The 22,204-nt window shown below is 41.9% G+C and overlaps 1 protein-coding gene across 2 annotated transcripts in view; it reads right to left on the reverse strand.

The window, feature by feature from the left end:
- ZNF704 (zinc finger protein 704) overlaps positions 1-22,204 on the reverse strand; it is a 390,701-nt gene that overhangs the window by 103,691 nt on the left and 264,806 nt on the right. For both annotated transcript variants that reach the window (XR_003854854.1, XM_029591538.1), the window contains exon 4: positions 12,628-12,860. Coding sequence is in view for 1 of the 2 variants with exons in the window: in XM_029591538.1 (XP_029447398.1) it covers positions 12,628-12,860 (233 nt within the window). In the remaining variant the exon portion in view is untranslated. The remainder of the gene's footprint in view (positions 1-12,627; positions 12,861-22,204) is intronic.

Here is a 22,204-nt window from a genome sequence, read left to right on the forward strand (position 1 = left end):
ATCTCTGTACGTTAGCATAGAGGAACATAAGTAGCCTTTATGTCATACTATTGTAGAAACACCTTGGTCTCCACTAGATGTCCCTAGTCCCTAGCCCTTGGTTAGTCATCTGTATAAGGAATATGTCATTCAAAACTGCACTTCCCACAGAGGCTTGTGGATTTGAAATTATACCAACCGGAGCTGAACCTGCAATCTGAATTCCAAAATTTGCTGTGTGTCCCTTCCTTCAAAGCACTTAGACTAGATGGATTTAGAGAGTGTTTGTTTTATGTCCAGGGGCCTATTATTTGGAATGCTCTCCCTAATATGATCAAAATAGAGCTCATACTGTTAAAATTCAGAAAATTAGTAAAATTTTATTTTTATGAACAAGCCTTTTCTAATGTGATTTTGATGACTGGATAGTGAGGTGGTTTTTCCTAATTACTGATTTGATTTGGTATTATAGCACTATAGAGTGTTTTTAAGATTGTTGTATTTATAGATTTTATGAAGTGTTTACTTATTTTTAGTTGTATCTCAAGTTTTTTTTTTTACCATGGTTCTGTTCTATTAATATTGTTCAATTTATACCTGTTTTTTAAGTCTTATGAATTGGCAATATTTAGAGCTAAGCTGAGAGTGACAATTTTAAAGAACATGGACTATAAATACCCAAATGTTAGAAATTTAAGGATTAAGGGAGTTTTTCTATACACTTATTTTAGATAGATTGAACTTGGATAATAGCATAACAGCATATGACAACTGAGAAGATGTCTGTTTTTATGATTTACGTATGGGGAGGTAGATCTTAAAAAAATACGCGATCGCGTACTTTTGTTCGCGCACCAGGCGCGAACAAGAGTACGCGGGATTTCAATAGATACGCGCGTAGCCATGCGTATCCATTAAAATCCTGGATCGGCGCGTGCAAGGCTGCCGATTTTGGGCAGCCTGCGTGCGCCAAGCCGCGCAGCCTGCCTCCGTTCCCTCCGAGGCTGCTCCGAAATCGGAGCGGCCTCGGAGGGAACTTTCTTTCGCCCTCCCCTCACCTTCCCCTCCCTTCCCCTACCTAACCCACCCCCCGGCCCTATCTAACCCCCCCCACCTTTATCCATGGATTTATGCCTGCCGGAGGCAGACGTAAATCCGCGCTCGCCAGCGAGCTGCTGGCACGCCAAGACCCGACCCGGGGGCTGTTCCAGAGGGCGCGGCCACGTCCCCGGAATGCCCCCGGGCCGAAACCATGCCCCCGGGCCCGCCCCCCAAACGCCGCATCACACCCCCGAAATGCCACGTCATTTGGCAACACCCCCCGACACGCCCCCTTAAAAAAGCCCCGGGACTTACGCGTGTCCCGGGGCTCTCCACGTGCCGGTGGCCTATGCAAAATAGGTGCGCAGGCGCGCGAGGGCCCTGCTCGCGTAAATCCGGCCGGATTTACGCGAGCAGGGCATTTAAAATCCGCCCCTATCTGTTTTTGGTTTGGATTTCATGCTGTTATTTAATAGGTTTGCTTTTGATGATTCGGAATGTATTATTGTAAACGGCCAAGAAATGGCGACTGGCAGTCTAGCGTTTTTTTTAAATTAATAAATAGAACTATAATAACACAGTGTACCAAACGTTAACAATATGCGTTTTACTTGCAGTCAAGTAACATAGCAAATGACAGGGAATAAAGATCAAAATAGCCCATCCACTTGAGACAGATATGGAGGGCAGTGGTAGGGAAATGGTTAAGAGGTCTTGTGAAAGAAACAGAAGAAGGGGAGTTGGAGGGTTGCTTATGGGAATTTATGCAAGCCTCCACCCAAAGTGAACTAATGTAAACTGGGCTGACTGGATGAATCATTTTTGTCTTTATCTGCCATCAATTTATTTTATTATTTGACCAGGAAGTTACTACAGTCAAGACCTTTTGGTGGGAGAGGAATTAATGACTTCAGACACGACACTATGCAAAGTCAGATGTAAACAGGTAATTAAGCTAATGCATCTGTAACCTAAGGGGCCGATTTTAAAAGCATTGCTCACACTAAAATGCCCACATACTCACATATATGGGCCATACGTGAGCATTGCAGATTTTAAAAGCTGCAATTTATGTGTGTATATGCGTGTGCATAAGCAAAAAAATGAGGGGGTGTAAAAGGGGTGGAGCATGGGTGTTCTGGGAGGGGCAACTGTTACACATGTAACTTTGTATTTTAAAACTGGAGGCCATAGTGAAGAGTGGCTTGTTAACCATGTAACTTTATTGCTGCTCCTGATGAGGAGCAAGTCTGCAGATCTCGGATTTTAAGGCTTACATGACAGGGTGAGGGTTCTAGGTCCCTGGGGGAAGGATCTGGATGACTTCGACTGGGAAAACTGGTGGTCTAATTAGAAAAACTGGGAATGTCCCTTGCACAAGCATGTTTTAAAATCCACTTACATATGTATAATAAAGCCAGCAAAATCCTTTGAAATATGCACAAAGTATGTTTGCTCGAGTATCCGCTTAAACTTAGGAGCATTCTTACACACAGGGGGGAAACCGTAAGGGGGATCTAGCAAAGCTGGACAACTGGTCCAGAGTATGGCAGCTAAAATTTAATGTCAAAAAGTGCGGAGTTATGCATTTGGGCTGCAAAAACCCAAGGGAGCACTGCAGTTATGGAGTTAATTTCTAAGCACAAAACAAGAGTTGGATCTGGGGGTCATCGTATCTGATGATCTAAAAACAGCCAAATAGGCAGATATTGTGCTGGCAAAAGCCAGAAAGATACTTGGGTGCATAGGGAGAGGAATGGTCAGCAGAAAAAAGGTAGTGATCTTGCCTCTTAGAAGTCCCTGGTGAGCTCTCATGTGGAATAAAGTTTACAATTCAGTCCAGAGGGTGGCTACTAAAATGGTCAGTGGTTTCAGTTCTAAAGCATATAGAGACAGATTTAAAGATCTAAATATGTATTCCCTAGAGTAAAGGCAGGATGGGGAGAGATGGTAAAAATGTAAATAATTCCAAGGTATCAATGCACAGGAGGTAGGCCTCTCTGAATGGAAAGGAGGCTCTGAAACGAGGGGTCGTAGATGAGGGTAAAAGGGGATAAACTATGAAGTAACCTTTACAGAGAGGGTGGTAGATGCATGGAACAGCCTTTCCAGTGAAGATAGTTGAGACAAGGACAGTATCTGAATTCACAAAAACATGGATAAGCACAGGGGATCTCTGATGGAATGGTACAGATTGTAAAGCTGAGTAATTGGTGTGGATGGGAAGACTAAATAGGTCATATGGTCATATTTTTTTTTTTAACATACTGCTTGCTGGTTATGGACAATGGGATCTTCATGGTTGATCAGGATGTCATCCAGATAAATTACTAATGGGATGAGTTTTTAACTTCGATATTTAGCTGGTTAAACCTTGATCCCATCTGCCCGGACAACTTTAACCAGCTGAGTGTGCAACAAGTGTTAGGTCAAATGGAGAAAGGTAATAAGTTAGTTATAATTTTCAGTGTTGACCTCCTAATTTGTCCAGGCAAATCTAGACACTGCATTAGGAGGGCTAAATCAGTCCAACCAGAATAATCCCCTTTCCCTCTCTCCCAACATCCACAATTGAAATGAAACTGAATACAAGCCCAGATCCCCACCCTCTGTCAATCCCCCTTCTCCCTCCCACCTGACAAGCAAAATTTTAAAAAACCTTCACTGAGCTCTGATCCTCCTCCCTTCTGACAGTCAAAACGTAAAAACAACTGTCTGTGAGACCGGATACCTGCCCCCCCCCCCCCTGTTTCCCTCCTCTTGAGCTCCCTCCCAACAGGCATTTCTAACTAGACATACAAAACCTAGATATAGACAAACCTAAATATAGAAAAAAACTGACTTTACGTGAAGAAGCACAAAGCTCTGCTTACTGATTCTAAGTATGAAAATCCAGTCATTTCTAACTTTTAAACTATGATCCATATGTAGTTCAATGCATCATCTGTTATGTATGCAGCAGGGAGCACCTTTGAAATGATCTGAAAATATTCTCAGACCTCCAGTCTAATAGCTCTGGAGCTATCCGTTGCCTTTCTCTACTCCCTTCTTCTCCAAGAATAAAAAATAAAATGACCACAAAAGAAATGCCTGCAAGTCCCAAGTCCCCTCCTGATCCCTCCCTCCACACCACCCGAAAAATCTAACCAGAACTCTCAAAGGTCTCCCCAAGCTGGCAGGAGGACTCAGTCTTATCTCCCTCTGAATCAGCATCTAGCATCGCTCTAACAACCCAGTTGCATAGAGCTGTTGCTTTTTGAAAATGGACCCCATATTAATCCAGGATGTCTTAGAAGATATTGTTTACCAGTATCTATAAAATAATTTGTTAACTTTCTTTCATACATTTGCCCTAAATGTAGTTCCTGACAGGAAACAGACTATGGCAATAAAGAAAAAAAATCATCCATGCGTCAAGCTTTCCATTTTGCCTTGAGCATAACTGAAGCCAATCCCAGACTGTATGAAGTGTGAGATGTGACTTTGTAACATGAGCAATCGGGTCAAACCTAGATATACAAAAAACTGACTTTAAGTGAAGAAGCACAAAGGTCTGGTTACTAATTCTAAGTATGAAAATCCAAGAATTTATAACTTTTAAACTATGATCCATATGTAGTTTAACCTATCATCTGTTATATATGCAGGAGGGGGCACCTTTGAAATGACCAGAAAATATTCTCAGACCTCCAGTCTAATAGCTGTGGAGCTATCCATTGCCTTTCTCTACTCCCATCTCCTCCAAAAATAAAAAATAAAATGAACAATAAATATATCGGAGAAAGGAGAAAGGTCCGAATTGGTATAGTGAAACTAAAAGGTGACAAAGATCAATATGTGGAGAGTGATGAAGAAATGGCTGAAATATTAAATACTTCGGTTCACTGTTCACTAAAGACAACCCTGGAGAAGGACCATCGATAGTTAATAAGACACTAGAGGGGGGTGGAATAGACAAAACTCAATTTACAGAAGAGAATGTATGGGAAGAGCTAGGAAAACTGAAAGTGGATAAGGCCATTGGCCCGATGAGGAACATCCCAGGATACTGAGGGAGCTCAGAGATGTGCTGACAGGTCCACTGAAGGACATGTTCAATACAGCCCTGGAACAGGAGTGGTACCACAAGATTGGAGAAGAGCGGTGGTGGTCCTGCTTCACAAGAGTGGTAGCAGTGAGGAGATTGGAAACTACAGGCTGGTTAACCTCACCTTGGTGGTGGGAAAATTAATGGAGACTCTGCTGAAGAAAAGGATAATGAACTATCTACAATCCGGTGGGTTGCTCAACCCGAGGCAGCATGGATTTACCAAGGGAAGGTCCTGTCAGACAAATCTGATTGATTTTTTTTTATTGCAAACTGGTTGAATAGTGGTGGAAGATTTGGCAGCTGGGATTCAATATCAAGGGGTGCAGCAATCCAAAAGAGCTGTATTTGATGGGCGGTGAAAGACTAATGTGCACGGACTGGAGAAGGACCTTGATGTGATAGTGTCTGATGATCTGAAGGCAGCAATGTGACAAGGCGATAGCTAAAGCCAGAAGAATGCTGGGCTACAAAGAGAGATGAATAACCAGTAAGAGAAAAGAGGTGATAATGCCCTTGAACAGGTCCTTGGTGAGGCATCACCTAGAGTACTGTGTTCAGTACTGGTGCCTGTATCTTAAAAAGGATAAAAACAGGAAGAAGAAGAGTGACCAAAATGGTGAGGGGTCAGCTTTGAAAAACTTATGAGGAGAGGCTGAAGGATTTGAATATGTATACCCTGGAAGAGAGGAGGTGTAAGGGAGATATGATATAGACCTTTAATGATGCACATTCGTCAAACCTTTTCCATTGGAAAGAAATCAATAGAACTAGAGATCATAGGGACACCCAAATTTTCCCTAGTGCCTCCTTTTTAGCGCAATCCCTAATTTAAATATTGTATCGCATGGCCATGAGAGGTGGATGGGCATGCATTAGGAACACAGGCGCTCAACACCAAGTACTCATTTTCTGCGTACAAATGTTGCATCGGCCCAAATGTGCCTTACACTTTCCACTCTGTTGTCTCTTGTTTGAGGAGGGAGGAGAGGGGAGGTGGGTTGACAACACCAACAGTACCTAAGCAGTGGCAAAATTCAAAATCTGTCACTGTTGAAGTTGGTAGGCAGCTCGTCGAGGCATTCCTTAAAGAAGTATGTGTAGGGGACCTTACATTTGATGATGTATGAATTCTAAGTTCCCAAAGAGGAACAATGTAAGCATTGGGCTACTGTAGCTAATATTGGGGAGAAGAAACTGCATGTACAATCCTTAATAGTAGACCTCTGATAGATCCTCATGATGGTACTAATATGAATGAGGTTGAAGTTGCCATTAGTCACCAGGTTCTGGGGGATTTGGTGACTTATCTTCCAAAATCAAGCTGGAATATAATTAGAGCAACTATTCAGGGATAAGATGAGTGTCAGTGATTTTTGTGCAGACTTCATAGTTCCATCAGTTTTATTTCTGATCATTCTTTCTTCATAACTCTTACAACAAAGTGAGTCACTAATAACTGTTGTGTTTGTGGCATTGTGGACCCTTGGTCGCTGTGGAGATGACTCTGCCCATGGGGAGGGGCCCCGTGGGGAACCACAGTGATAGGCTGTTTGAATGTAAACCGAGGTGATGTTATTTACGTACCCCGGTATAGAAAAATCTATAAATAAATAAATAAATAAATAGGCTGAACTCAAATAGCAGACACAGTATGGATGGAGGGCTTTATTTTACTGCTGTAGATAGATGGGCTTTATTTTACTGCTGTAGATAGATAGGCAGGAAGGTAAGGCACTGAGATCCACGAGGTACCAATACGTTCAACAGGCTCGGATGTATAATCTCACCCAGATGTTCACAATAGGCGGGAGCCCGCAGTGCGAGTAACGCCGCGGCTGGTGGGTGGAGCTGGAGCACCGGATCATAGAGGTACTAACAGGAATATAGGCATCTTCCTGATGATGAAATGGTGGGACCGAAGGTCCATGGTGCAGGATACATAGGCTGGTAGACCTTCAAGGAGCGAGTACCTGATAGTCCAATATCCTGAAATGGAGAAGAGAGAGAAAGACCCCCCGAGGAGCGGTCATCTTAATTAGTAGAGGCCCTGAAGGGTAGATGGAAGCAAGAGACCTCCAAGGAGCGGGTGTCTAGAACTTCCACAGGAGCGAGGCCTTTGGAGTGAAAGTGGCGTCTAAGCGTGCAGCTTAGAGCAGACAGAGTAGCTAAACCGAAGTCCTTGCTAAATCAAAGGTGGTAGCGAAGCGGAGGCTTGATATACCCGGAGGTATTGATGTCATGCAGTGGGGCCGCCCCCGAGGTTCCCGCCATGACATGTATTTGAGCGTAGGAGAAGTGCGTGCTCGCGCCCTAGGAGGCCACGGAAGTGAGCATGGCGGACTGGAACGCCCATGCTAGGTTGGAGATGCCGAGACCCTCGGCACCGGAGGCAGCCATCTCGCCCAAGGAGAGAGAAAAAGGAAGAAAAGAGGTAAGGCAGAGCGGTCGCAGCCATCTGCGACCAACGGACGCAACAATAACATGTTGGTGGATTTTAAAAGCCCTACGTGCGCCAAAGCAGGGTGCAGGCTGTGCAGATTTTAAGAAGTGCCCATGTACGCGCATATCTCTAGTCATTGAAATCATCGACCCAGTGTGCTATGGTGATCAAAAAAGCAAACAGAATGTTAGGAATTATTAAGAAGGGAATGGAAAATAAAACGGAGGATGCGATAATGCCTCTGTATCGCTCCATGGTGAGACTGCACCTTGAATACTGTGTACAATTCTGGTCACTGCATCTCAAAAAGGATACAGCTGCACTGGAGAAAGTGCAGAGAAGGGCGACCAAAATGATAAGGGGCACGGAATGACTGCTCTATGAGGAAAGGCTAAAGAAGTTAGGCCTGTTCAGATTGGAGAAGAGACAACTGAGGGGCGAATATGATAGAAGTCTACAAAATCATGAAAAAACTTGAACAAGTTAATGTAAATCAGTTATTTACTCTCTCAGATAATGTAAGGACCAGGGGGCACTCCATGAAGTTAGCAAGTAGCTCATTTAAAATAAATTGAAGAAAATTCTTTTTCACTCAGTGCATAGTTAAGCTCTGGAATTCATTGCCAGAGGATGTGGTTACAGCAGTTAGTGTAACTGGGTTTAAAATAGGTTTGGTTAAGTTCCTAGAGGATAAATCCATAAACTGCTATGACAGTAATTAATAAGCAATAGTAGCTTGTGATCTATCTAATGTTTGAGTACTTTCCAAGGTACTTGTGACATGGATTGGCCACTGCTGGAAACAGGATACTGGGCTTGATGGAGCCTTGGTCTGACCCAGTATGGCATATCTTATGTTCTTATGTAAGGGGCGGTGTGTGGGTGAGTCTGGGCACATCAAGGAAGACCAAGAGGTGTGCATGTAAATACTTATGCGCACAAGCGCATGTCAGGGGTCCCCCACTGCATAACTTTGCTTTTGTGATTTCTGGCAAGTTAAGTCAAAAAATTTAAAAAATCACAACTAGTCAGCGGGGTTTTAAGGGTCCTATGTAAGGGCTATCAGAGCCATATGTAAGGGCTATCAGAGGAGAAGGGAAACTAAGGAGGGATTGTAAAACCCTATCCCACACCGGACGAACTGAGAACAAACTGGGAAAAGGGTAAATAGCCTCGGCACGTTTCCTTGCACATGAACGCGTTTATATAAAATTGAGCATGTGTACACACATGTGCACACGTGCGTGGGTCTTAAAATTCACCTCATGTTGCTTAATCTCCAAAAGCCATAAGAATGGAAGAAATAATGAGGGTGGTCAGCTACTATGGCACAGAGAGAGAACTGTAGTGCAGAGCAGCAGTGAACCAGAGAGGCTAGTTACTGTGGCACCTAGCAAAGAGAAGGAGAGAATAACAGCAGTCAGCTTTGCTGCTAGGTTGCAGGGGGAGGGGGGGGGGGGAGGAGACACTGCAGTGCCTGGCCACTGTGGCATGCAGAGTAAGGACAAGCAAGATCTGCCATAGTGGGTCCTCTGGCACACATTAAGTGCAGGAAAGAATGCTGGTGACCAGCTGCTGTAGGCAAAAAGAGAGTAGGGTATGAGAGATCTGTGGTGGCTGATTACTGATGCTATTGGTAGCTTATGTATGTTGTGAGAGAGCCCACCATGAGAACTACTACAGGCTACTACTGAGGCTATTGTTTCAAACATTTCCTAACCCCTGGAAATCACAGAATTTAACCATTCACTCAGCACAACTCTATCCAAAATTAAATCACAGATTCCATGGTCTATTTTCAAACATGAGAATCTTGCTCCAGCTAAGTTCAGGATTTAGTCAGACAAACAGCAGGATTTAAAAATTCCCATGTGATGAATTCTTCCAGGTTACCAAGCTAAGTAGTTAGTTGTATAAAATTTAGCCGGATGACCTGGAGGCATTCTGGGGGTAGAGTTAAATTATCCATCTAAGGGCTGGATTTACTAATACCACCGGGCTCTTTGAATCCCGCGGTAACGGGGGGCGGTCCTGCGATAGCCAGCAGCGATCGCACCTCCACAGTGCGATCGCTGCCAGCGTGCGCCAAATAACTACACCATAAAAGGTGTAGTTATTCAGCGCGAAACTGGCAGCGAAAATGCAGAGTACCTTTCACTGTCGGCGAAGTCTTCGTGGCGACAGCCCCAGTGCCGCCCCGACTCCTCCATTTCCGGGGCTGACGCCACCCCGATCTTGGTATCGCGTGTGATCTGCTTGGAAAATGACCCCCTAAGTCAGCCAAATAACTTAACTCCGCCCATAAAATGCTTATCCAACTAACCCCTAGATTCATCAAAATGTTATATCATCACATGGATAATGCCCAAGGTAAGAAAAAGGGGCATGTTTATGGTAATTTTAGAATTACCGCACCACACGCTAACATAGCGCTTCACATAGGTAGCATAGCATGGGGTGTAGTAAAGTTTTCCTACCCCATGAAACTACTATTTCACAGCTCACAAAAAGAGAGAGAGAGACACACACACTACTTTGAAGGCCTTATTTATAAGGCCTTCAAAGTAGTCTCTATAGCAGGGTTAGCTAATAGTTCGAGGTGAGGTGTTAGTGGGGGTTTAGGGGCCAGTTTTACATGCAGAGTGAGAAGTACGAACAGCACAGTCACCTCGGAGAATATCTCACATCATTTTGAGTGAGGAAAGTCTCACAAATATGATATTTCTACAATGTTCTCTTGCCCTAGCTTGATGGAATCTATAACAGGATACTATTACCTCGAACTATTATCTGGCCCTCCTATAGTGATATAAATAGTTGAATAAGAGAAGGACGTTTCATAGCTCCATCATGTGTTGACAAGTGACGGTGTCATTCTATCTTTCCGAGAACTCAAAACATGCTTTGAATTACGACTTGTTCCGCTATCTACAATTGAGACACTATATTCATTCCTTAAATGCAACGGATCTAATGGTGCAGGTGACAGATAAGGTAGATACTTTTTTCCACACAGAGCGCAGGAAAGCATCGCTTTCTCTTCTCCACAAGGAACTGCAGAAATTGGCTCAAAGTGCATGGCTCTCAAGATTATTTGAGCGACGGGTCCAAGAGAACGGTTTCACTTTGCAGAGCAACAACCTTTCCAAATGTTTTAAGGAGGTGCAGAGCCTTTCTACCAACAGCTACCTATGGGACATGCAGTTCTAATTTCTACATAGGGCGTTTATATCTCAGCAAGTGGCATTTAAGGCCCAAATAGCTACCACCGCCCAGTGTGTGAAATGTAAACTGGACATTAGTTCATTAACTCATTTATTTTGGAGTTACCCCAAAGTTTTGTGCTTTTGGTTCAAGATATTGGCATTCATCAACAACTTGCTAGGAGTAAATATTCCCCTATTACCAGAACCTTTATTGTTTGAAGTAGATCTACCTAAATATGTGAGGAAGATTGGGGGAAAACTATTAGTAAGGAAATTACTAGCTCAGGGGAATTGCTCATTTTGTTGGTATGGAAATATATGGTACCCCCTTATTACTAGCAATGGCGCAATGGTATACATAGTATGATGTTTATGGAGTCAATGGCAAATCGCTCTTCACCCAATGCCAAGAACAGGTTCCTGGAAATTTGGGATCCGTACATACAAAGCCTCGCCAGTAGAATACGAAGTTCCATCCTAAATACTTTATAGGAGAAAATAGTTATTATCTCATTGGACTCTAGCCATACGTAAGGGTTAACAGGGATGTGGAGGGATGGAGCAAGGGAGGGTAGGGTAAGGGTATGTCTTTCCCACTGCGCCCCCTTTTTTACCATTTTGGAGAGAGATTGAGCGCACAAGAACACGGCGCCCACTCTCACTACCCAAAAATGTAATGGACTAATGAAAGACGGGATGCACAGGGAAGAAGGGAGGGAACTTAATAGGGATAAAAACTTTATGGGATTGCACAATATGGGCAAAGAGTTGCATATCATAAGGATTATTCCAACAACTATGTTACAGAATTATTCTGTTGTGTTATTTCTTGGTGGTGTTCCTGTACTGACAAATGCAGTGTTGCTTGTTTTTGAATAAAGATATTGTAAACTAAATAGTTGAATACTGTGAAGGCCTCCCCAGAGGCTCTTTCTCTCTCTCTACTCCTCCCCAAGCCCATAAATGGCCAAAATGCAAATTTGCAATCTTTAAGGCAAATTGCGTTATGGCCACTTCGGGCATATCACACAGCTTAACACCAGGAAAAAAGGTGTAGTTATTTCCGGCATTAAAAATGTGCGATAGCATGAGTTATGCTATCGTATGGTGCGATATTGCTCCTCATTTTAATTAATCTCGCCCAAACCCCTCCCCAATCCCGCCCCTTCAACATGATTATCACATGCGTTATGGTGTTAAGGCATGCATTAATGCATCATCGTATGCGTTAACCCCATAACGCATTTTGATGAATGACCCTATAAGTTAGCCATCCTAAAGTTACTCAAAGAAACATCTGTTTATCTTCCCAATAGTCAGATATTTTCAGTGGCACACCTGAGTCATTGAATATTTGATATAAGTTGGTCAGATAACTTTATTAATATAAAGCATTCTGCTCTCCATCTAGCTGAATATTGGCCTCATAGCATTCAACACAACCTTCCAAACTTTTCCATGAATGTTTGTGTTTACATAGGATGCTTTTCAAAGGGATTTCCACAGGTAAAAAGAAATTTAACCACAGAAACCCCCTTTTTGAAAATTATCCCCCCCCCCCCCACTCGGCAGGTAATAATATGTATGCTATTCATAATGCATGTACTTCCTGGACAAAATTTAGATGGTTAGAGGGTGATTTCAAACAATGGTGTTTGTCCAGCTAAAGTTAAAAAAGCCAAACACAGCCTTTGAATATTAACGTTATAGTATATATATATACATATACACATATAAATGTATCAAAAATATAACATATGTTAAGATATCTCAGGGCAAAGAAGTAAAAATAAACTGAAAACAACTACAAATAAAACATGCACTTGACTATTCAATATGAAAAAAATCACATTCAAAATATTTGAGCAAACCTTTCTTTTCCTGGGAATAGGCTCATCAAAGAGCAGATTACTTGCTTCTGTTTCATCAATACCATCATCTGGAGGGGCTGTTGCCCGAAAGAGTTTGAAGCTGTCTGCAGACAGTGGTGGAGATGGCGTAGAGGGATTAGACTGATCGCTGGGGGCACTCCAGCTCCAGTATCCACTACTGCTGGTACTGGAAGGCACATATCCTCCTTCTTTCCAAGATCCATTCAGACATTCTGTATAACAAAATGCAACAAAAAATGATTAAGAAGGTTAATATTCAGGGCACTCAAATAATTGATAGTCATCATGTTTAAGCACTTCACAAATAAAAACATTGGGCTAATCAATAAAGCCCACAGGATTCAAGAGCAACAAGCAATTCCTGGGGATGTGGCAAGATAGATTTGCTCTTGCTATGTACATCTTACACCAGCCAGAATTGTTGAAACATTTTTTGCTGTCATACAACATTATCCAGGAATAGCTTGCTGCACTTAGAAGATGTAGACCGAAGGGATGGGAATATAAGTTATGTCCAAAAAATATACCTGAGCTGTTCTTTTCTCTTTCATGTTGTATGGGTCACATATACCTGAAAAAGTGATGTGCATTTACCATGTAGTCTTATTTTGAGATGACAGAAAGGCAGCTAAAAAAAAAAACAAAAAACATTCCCCTCTCCTATTCTGAGGCCAATAGCTTGAGAACAAAGACAGAGCCTTGAAATCAAAACTGAACTCTGATAGAGTATTTTATTGGCACAGGAGTGGAATACTGGGCCATGATATAATCACAGGCAAAGTTTAAAAATGAAAAATATAAGAAATTATTTCCCTTTCAGACAAAAACACATCATTTGCAAGTACTCTTAAATTTGCCCAAATATTCTTCTAGTAAATTATTTGAGCACTATTTGGACAACAATGTAACATTGCACAATTATTTTTTCATGTGTTGTAGTCCACTGACTGATACCAGACTTTGTATTTTGCGTTTCAGATCTGAAGCAGACAATATCGCTTCCTCCACAGTAACAATTTCATCCAAATTGCATAAAACCTTTGATGTAAAATTACATTCCCTATTCTAAGAGGACAGCAAACACTGCAGAAATCAAATGAGACAAATGTTGCAAAAATTATATAGAATGCTGGAGAAAATAATGAACGCATTAGGAAGATATTTGCAAGTATGCACAAGACATAAAATACCACACACAGGGGTAAATTTTCAAAACCTTACACGCGGATTTACGCACGTAGCCGGGCTTACGCATGCCGGCCAATTTTCAAAGGCCCGGCCACGTGTGTATATCCCTGGGATGCGTGTAAGTCCCAAGGCCTCGGGAAAGGGGCAGGGAGGGGGTGAAGCAGTCCGGCCGGGGTGGGGTGTGGCTAGAGGCGCCCGGCAGGGTGCCGGCGCACGCAACTTTCTCCTGCTATGAGGTAGGAGCAAATGGTAAGACAAGGATTGGGGAGGGGGGGTTAGGATAGGGCTAGGGGGCAGGAAGGTTAGGGGAAGGGGTAGGAAGGTTAGTATAGGGGGTAGGGAAGTTCCCTCCCAGGCTGCTCCTAAATTGGTGCAGACTGGGAGGGAACTGCGGAAGGCCATGGATGTCGGCACACGCAGGAAGCACAAAGCGCACCCCTTGCGTGCGCCAACCCCCAATTTTATAACATGCGCGCGCACGTTATAAAATCGCGTGTGCAAGTGTGCGCCAGGTAGCACGCGCAAGATTTTAAAATCTACCCCAAAATACCACACATATTGCTTCACATCATATCATGTCAGTAAGCACAATATCAAAACAGATAATGATAATTGGCTTCAGCTGAAAAGGATAAACATCTACAGCAAATGGCTTCAGCAAAAAAGCTTGACCATCTACATATTTCAAAGATGTCAAAAATGCAAACATGCAACCGAAGTGGCAAAGGTGACATGAAGCTCTGCATATCTTCGAATCCCAAAATATCCTCGAACCCCAAAGAATACCCCAATGAATAACACAAATAATACCCCAAAGAACTCATCAATTCTATTTCAAATCCTTGGCAGTCCAAAAAAAAAAATCAATACCCAACCCTACCGACAGTCCTAAATTCGATACCCAACTCCACGCCTATGTTTTATGCCAATGCCTACATTAGGCTTTATATATTGTATCTATGTTATAATCCTCATATATTTATTTCCAAGTTATTTCTTCCTGTTCATTGTAAGACAATTACTTGTCACTGTTAAAGTTTAAAATGTAAACCGAATTGATCAGTAATTCTGTTATTGGAAAGTCGGTATAGAAAAGCTATAAATAAATAAATAAATATATCTTGCAAAAAAGATACAGAAATGAGAGTGAATCTACAGAACATGTAAAAATTCAGTGGTTAAAAGATTGCGTAGAATAGGATTGTTCTTCTTGAACTAGAAAGCAGTACAGAAGAATTGTAAATAAATATATGGTGAAGAACAAGATGATATTTTCACTTGTATTTCAACATATCATATAACTGAAAATATTTTCATTGTTGATACTGTCCACCATGACTCATGCAGGAAAGACTAATAGAAGCACTTCTGGGACAGGCAATGTTGTTAGAAGAAAGAAAACTACTTCAGTTAAGAGTTTCAACTAAAAGCTCACACTAATGGAAAACTATCAACAGAAGCCTTAGCTTTAACAGCTACAGTATATGTGAACGCCTCAAAATTTGCAAAGGCTGAGTAGTGAACATTGACAACAGGACTTTGAAATCAATGCTCGTTGAACATTACAACAAAAATCTTATTTTCATAAAGCAGGGATGACTTCTAAAACTGCAGTGAGATCATTAGATCAAAAGCTCAAAGAGATGAAGTTGTTGCTGCATCAACCATTCTATGGGAATCCTTATCACAGACACATTTTTAATTGGCATAATCGATAAATGACATAAATCAACTGCAGTCTGCCCTTTGATAACATTGCTCTGTGAGAGAAGTGAGAAAAATTCTTCAAATGCTGTAAGGGAAGAAAAAGAATTATCTTCTGACTGCTGAAGAAAAGTGGTCTATTTTTCAAGATATTTTCTACCTTTATTCAAATGTACAATGAAAGTAGTACATTTGGCAAATGTACTACTTTCATTGTACATTTGGCAAATGTACAATGAAAGTTCTTGGCAAACTCGTTTTGAAAGATCATGTCAATCAACATTCACATCCGATTTAATTCCTGTCCACTCCCCCCCTGGGGGGGGGGGGGAATCTCCATCCAAGTCATGTCCCTTCACATCACTGTAAATAATCTTAACCATGCCCTCCACTAGCCATTTTGTCTTCATCATCAGAAATATCCCAGACCATGCCCCCAGCTCATTTTTCTACATCGCTGTTGAGCATGTGCAGAAATAAACCCCTTCCCCATTTCTGCCTAAAATTCAGAGTACGGCATACAATTTCCTGCAGGCAGAAAGAGAATCGGGGCAGGATAAAACTAGATAGTAAATGTGTGTCCAGGTCATACTTAAGTCTATGGTTCTTGAAAAATGTTAGTTTTGCAAAAATTTACTCAGTTTTCCACTCAAGAGAGACTGTCAAGCAAGGGCCATGTTGAAATGAGGTCACATCTGATGTCACAGGCAAAGCATGATGGGTAATTTATATATTGCCAAGTGAACAGCAGGTCAGCTGACATTACAGTTGTCGTTTCAAGCCTGCAGTTACAGATAAATTCTCTTCTCAGCTCTTCCTTTTTCACTGATCAGCACAGTCAGAGAAACCTGGCACAAAGAGGAAAGTGAAAAAATTATATAACAAGGTCTTTAAGGAGCACTTTGCAGAGGAGTGAACACTGTTGACTCATGCTGGAAAAATGAACAAAAATAAGTTTAAAATACAAGCTGCCACATTTAACTAATCACAGAGACAAGTGTTATATTTGGTAGGAGCCATGCACAAGGTGCTTTTAATAAAAATGTGTTATTACCTAAAGGCCATAGGGTGTGACCCTTTTTTAGGGTGCTAAAAAATATCATAAAGATGTGAATAGAAATCAAGTTTCCAAATGGCTTAGTGAACTAGAGATTTATACTTTACACAGATTCACCCGGGTCCATTTTAAAAGAAATAAAGTTTTAATCTCAGACACGGATGCACAATGGCAGGCGGATTTGCTGGATAAATTCATTATCCGATTATAATAATGGTTGCAAACAGATACTGACTGTGATAGACATCCAGTTGATATATGTGTGGGCAGTGAGTCTAAAACCAAAGATAGTCTGTAAAGTTACTAAAGCCTTTGAAAAGATATTTAGACTAGGTTGTATACCTCAAGAAATATACACAGACACAGATAAAGAGATTTTTAAACAGATCTCTTTATGAATATTTAAAAAACTGAGGAATCCATCATTCGGTGAGCAACAGCAATGTTAAAGCTGCTTTAGTGAAAAGGTTTAACTGAAAGTTAATGTGGCGATACTTCACAGCATTTGTATGCAGTCATAATCACAGCTCATTTTATTTTCTTAGGCACACAGTTCTGTGCCTGCTACTTTTTTTCTTATAATATCTATTTACTGTACAGCTAGTTTTTTGTTGTGCTAAGATTTCTGGTTTATAGTCCAGTACTAACTCTTTAAGCTACAAAAGTGAAACATTTTATAGTTTGCTGAGTTAAAAGTGATTGCCTTCCCACATGATTGTTTGCAAATGTATATTTTGGGATCTGTTGACACAAATCTGTGATGTGCTCATCTGCAGGGATTTCACTTGTCAGCTTCTCTAAATAATCACCCAGGGGATGGTTCTACTCACGTTGCCCACTCACAAAAATCAGTCTGCATCATGGTACAGGCATCACTCTTACAAGCTGTTTAGTAGCTTGTACAGTTCCAAATAAGTGTAAGCCATCTTAAAATAGGTTATGAAGACATTTACATTCCCTGACAATGTACAGCATTCTCAAGTGCTTCCAGCACATGTGCAGCATCATCACTGATAAGTCTGCATGATGAAATCTCATACTTCGGAGTAAAAGGTACACAGAGTGTTCATAAGGATCTAGCACAATGCTTTTGGTAGACAGGTTTGTTCTTCAACCAAATTTTGTCCCCAGAGAATTTAAGGACCGTTTCGTAATCTGATATTTTGTAGGATTCCTGCTAATTAGGTGTGTGTGTAAAACCCTACCCTCTTTTTCACTGGTCAGCTATGTGCTGGTTTTATTTTTCTGCATCTGTGTATCACAGAGGAAAGCCTGAGGCTCTTGTTTTTGACACAGGTGCACGTTCATGTACTCTTCTCTGAACAGCGATGATCAGATTTTTGTTCAAGGTTCCAAATTCCATAGATTTCAACAGTCATATACCCTTTTGCAATAGCTATTTCCATCTCTACGGTACACCAAGTCCCCACAAGGACGTCCTTTTCAAATGTTAGCATGCTCCCCTGCTAACAGATCTTGGTACATGTATGTCACAGTAGAAACAAACCTACTGCCCACTCTGACAGATAAAATTGAGGAAAAAAAGATCCATTGTAGGGTTCACTTTAGCTTTAACAATTTCATAATAATTTGACAGAGGTGCAAAATTCTCAGAAATGATTTGTGGATGGCCTATCGTATATACTTGGGTTTTACTGACCAAATGGATATAGGCTAGAAAAGTCATAATAGTATATTCTCTCACTTTGTTTAGTTTAGTTGCTTCCAATGTTCTACCCCCACAAACAGTGTTTCAAGGTACCAGAGGCAGTGGTAATGTTGAGCTGCTCAGGAAGGCTGCACAAGCAGTTTTTACCATCCTGTTCCAATTATGTGTTGCGCTGGTAGTGGACCCTTGGCCTGAGGTGGGGTTGACGCTACCCACAGGGCATGCCCCATGGGTCCCCACCGTTGGGAGGTGGAGCAGACTAGGAGACAGAAGCTGACTGGAGCTTCGCCAATACCAGCCCACATTCCCCTTAGGTTGAGCCCTTGGGTGCCAGGGCCGGATGGTCTTAGGTGGGCCTCCATGAGATGACCCTCAGTGGGTGTTGAAGCAGGTAGCCAGGGACCAGCAGAAATATCGGAGGAACCGAGGCAGGTCCGGACAAGGTAGGGGTCCAGAGGCCCGGGCGTCAAAGGAGGGCCAGACACAAGAGCAGGTGACGCCCAGATAGCAGAAGGCCGGAGCCTGAGAGGGACAAGTCCAAGAGATACTGAAGGCATAGTTGGAAACAGGCTGGAGTCGAGGCAGGTGGCAGAGCTAGTCAAGGTGTAGTAGAGCGAGAGCCAAGCATGGGAATCCATCTGGAGCGAAGTTCCAATGAAGCGAGGGTCAAAGCCAGTAATCAGTCCTGAGCATAGTTCCAACCAAGCAAGGGTCAAAGCCAGTAATCAGTCCTGAGCGTAGTTCCAACGAAGCAAGAGTCAAAGCCAGTAATCAGTCCTGAGCGTAGTTCCAATGAAGCAGGGTCAAAGCCAGTAATCAGTCCTGAGGATAATTCCAACGAAGCAAGGGTCAAAGCCGGTAATCAGTCCAAGCGTGGTCCAAGCATAGGAGGGGTCAAAGCCGAAACTCAGTCCGAGCAAGGCTAGGGAGGAACCAAGAATGGAATCAGGAACTGGGACCAGGAACGATATCAGGAACAGGAACCAGGAACGAAATCAGGAATAGGAACCAGAAATGAAGTCTGGAACTAGGACGAGCAACGAGCACACAAGCGTGGAGACCTGTTGCCAAGGCAAGGAATGAGTGGTGGGCCTTGCCTTAAGTAGCAGGGCCAGATGGTGTCATCATCCGGGGCCGCGGGTAGGATTCCCGCCGCGGCTCCTTTAAAAGAGGAAGAGGCACTTCTAGGAGGAAGCTGGCTGCTGGATGGCGGCGTCTCCCCGTGGCACACGTGGGGAGACCCGCTGGGAACTGGAGTCATCCGTGGAAGAACAGGGAGAGCTAGAGGAGCCCGCAGAGGGGCAGCGAGAGGCCGAGGAGCAGCGGGGGTGCAGGAGCACAAGCGGCTAGCCACTGCCTCCAGGGAGGACAGGCCGGGTCCAGGAGCCGGATGCCGGAGGTGAGTAGGCCCGTCGCGCGCCTGCCACAACTGGGACACGCAACATCATGTTCACAGATGCTTACGAATTTATACTTCTATTAGTTAGGAAATCTTCCTTGTTTTATAATTTAGAAAACGGTTGCTATTAATGGATTCTGTACTTTATGCTTATAACAGTTCAACAATCAAGGAAAAAGCAACTGTTAAAGTCAAAGGTATGTCCACCTCATTAATACTTGCCTAGACATTGAGAAAATAGGCCCTCACATGTAATTCACCACCCTGTAAAGCATGTCTTATGTACTGTTTACTGAATTTCTTCTGTGGCTGCTATATGCTAAAGTCACTTGTCACCGTTAATCAAATCACAGAAATTAATCTGATTTCTCGTTTGTCCGCAGTTTTCAGGTTCTAGGGCAAATGTTGGCGGTCTGGGTGAACATTTGCTTGGAAGAACATGCACAAGTCAACATTTTCATGTGAGATATTGACATATATCAGCCAACCTTATAAAATACCTGCTTCCGTGCACACACACACATTACAATTCTTTTGTGCATAAAAACATACGTGTGTAGTTTTATACAATTATTTAAAAGCATTTATTAACCACATCCCTGACCAAAGTGGTGTACAATAAAAGAAATGCAAATTCAACAATACAAATACCCCAAACAGACAACAACAAAATAATCTGTCAGTGCCACCTTGAGTTGCATTTATTTCTTTCCCTAACCTATCAGTTCTTTAAGGTAAACAGATCTGTTTTCAGATACTTCCTAAAAGTCAGGTAATTGAGTTCTAATCTGATGTGGGGAGGCAGCTTATTTCGAAAGGGAGGTGCCACTGTGAAGAACACGCAGTTATGCAATCTAATTTTTATTTATTTATTTTTTTAAACAGACTGATCTGTTGGGACCATCAGCATAGCAGCCTGGGAGGAGCCCTATAGTAGGGCTATACTAATGCAACCTGTCACAAGGATAGGAGGGGCCGTTTTCCCACAGCATTTTAAATGCAAACTTCAAGATTTTAAATTTTGCTCTCACAGCCATTGGCACAGCCACTTGATGCAAAAGTGGCTGTGCCAATGTCCTACAATTGCAGCCCCAGATAACCCTGGCCGTCATGTTTTGTACAGCCTGTAAACTATTCAGGAGCTTCCCTGGAAGACCCACAATCAGACCATTGCAATAATCCAATTTTGGTAAGAAATTATTGTATTATATATGAAAAGAATTCCTATTAAAAACAGAATGCAAATGATGTATTAAACATAACTGATAGTATGTTACCTAGATCATATAAGACATCTGTCCTTCTAAAGACATAGGTGAATCCAATATTACCCTGAAAGGTATACAAACTATGCAGATTCCTGCATTTAAAAAAATGTGTGCATGCTAAAACATATGCGTGTACTTTTGGGACAGAAATATGTAGCATTTTATATTTATGCGGCTCCTGCTGTACCATTTATAAAATATGCTCATAACTTTAGGCACACCTGCTTATGTGCCAAGTTATGCACACTATTGAAAATTACCCTCTTAAAGTCTATTTTCACCAAGCATCCTCTGCTCAGCACCATAGTGTTTGTCATTGGACATAACCCATACATAACCTTGATTTTTCTCAGTATTATAAAATGTAGAAAATATTCCTTGCAACCTTCAAAGCCCATGACTTGAGAGAGCTTGCTAAGCTTCATGGATGGGACATTTAAAAAATCTATAAATCGTATACCCAAGACACCAGCTGTGATTTATAAAAGTATACTGCCCTGAGTTAGCATCCTGTCTTAACAATCGATTAACAATAAATTAACCATCATAACCTTTGGAACTGTGAGCTATGAATGTGTAGACTCTGAACTTTTCATCAATAAAATCTTAAAGGAAGGGAGACTATCACAGCCCTAGAATTCCCAGTTATGCTCTTTGCACAGGTCTGTTGCAAATATGTACTTATTTATTATTTAATTAAAAATGTATATCCTGTTCAATAATCAACTCTTGTGATTAACAATAAAACATGTATAAAATCCACATAAATACCTGATGAAACAAAATTAGTCAATTAAAAACACATTCAAGTTTACCAATGATAAAAACTGGACTCTGCTGGTTGAGACTGGTGAACTTAAGCAGGAATAACAAATGCTTATGCAGGCCTAACTATTGTGCTGCCGTTCATAAATTATGATTAAGCTTTGTAACCCTGCAACTCGTACCCATTTTAATTAATTCATTTTTACAAAACCACAGATTAATTACCTAATTTCTAACATCAAAATCATAGAGCATATAGAAAGACATGGTTTAATATAACACAGTCAGCATGGAATTACCCAAGGGAAATCTTCCCTCACAAATCTGCTTCATTTTTTTTGAAGGGGTTAATAAACATGTGGCTAAACGTAAACCGGTAGATGTAGTGTATTTGGATTTTCAGAAGGCATTTGACAAAGTCCCTCATGAGAGGCTTCTAAGAAAACTAAAAAGTCATGGGATAGGAGTTTGTAATCCTTTTGTGGATTACAAACTTGTTAAAAGAC

This window comes from Rhinatrema bivittatum, chromosome 2 (genome assembly GCF_901001135.1).
Source record: "Rhinatrema bivittatum chromosome 2, aRhiBiv1.1, whole genome shotgun sequence".
In the NCBI taxonomy this organism is placed as follows: Eukaryota; Metazoa; Chordata; class Amphibia; order Gymnophiona; family Rhinatrematidae; genus Rhinatrema; species Rhinatrema bivittatum.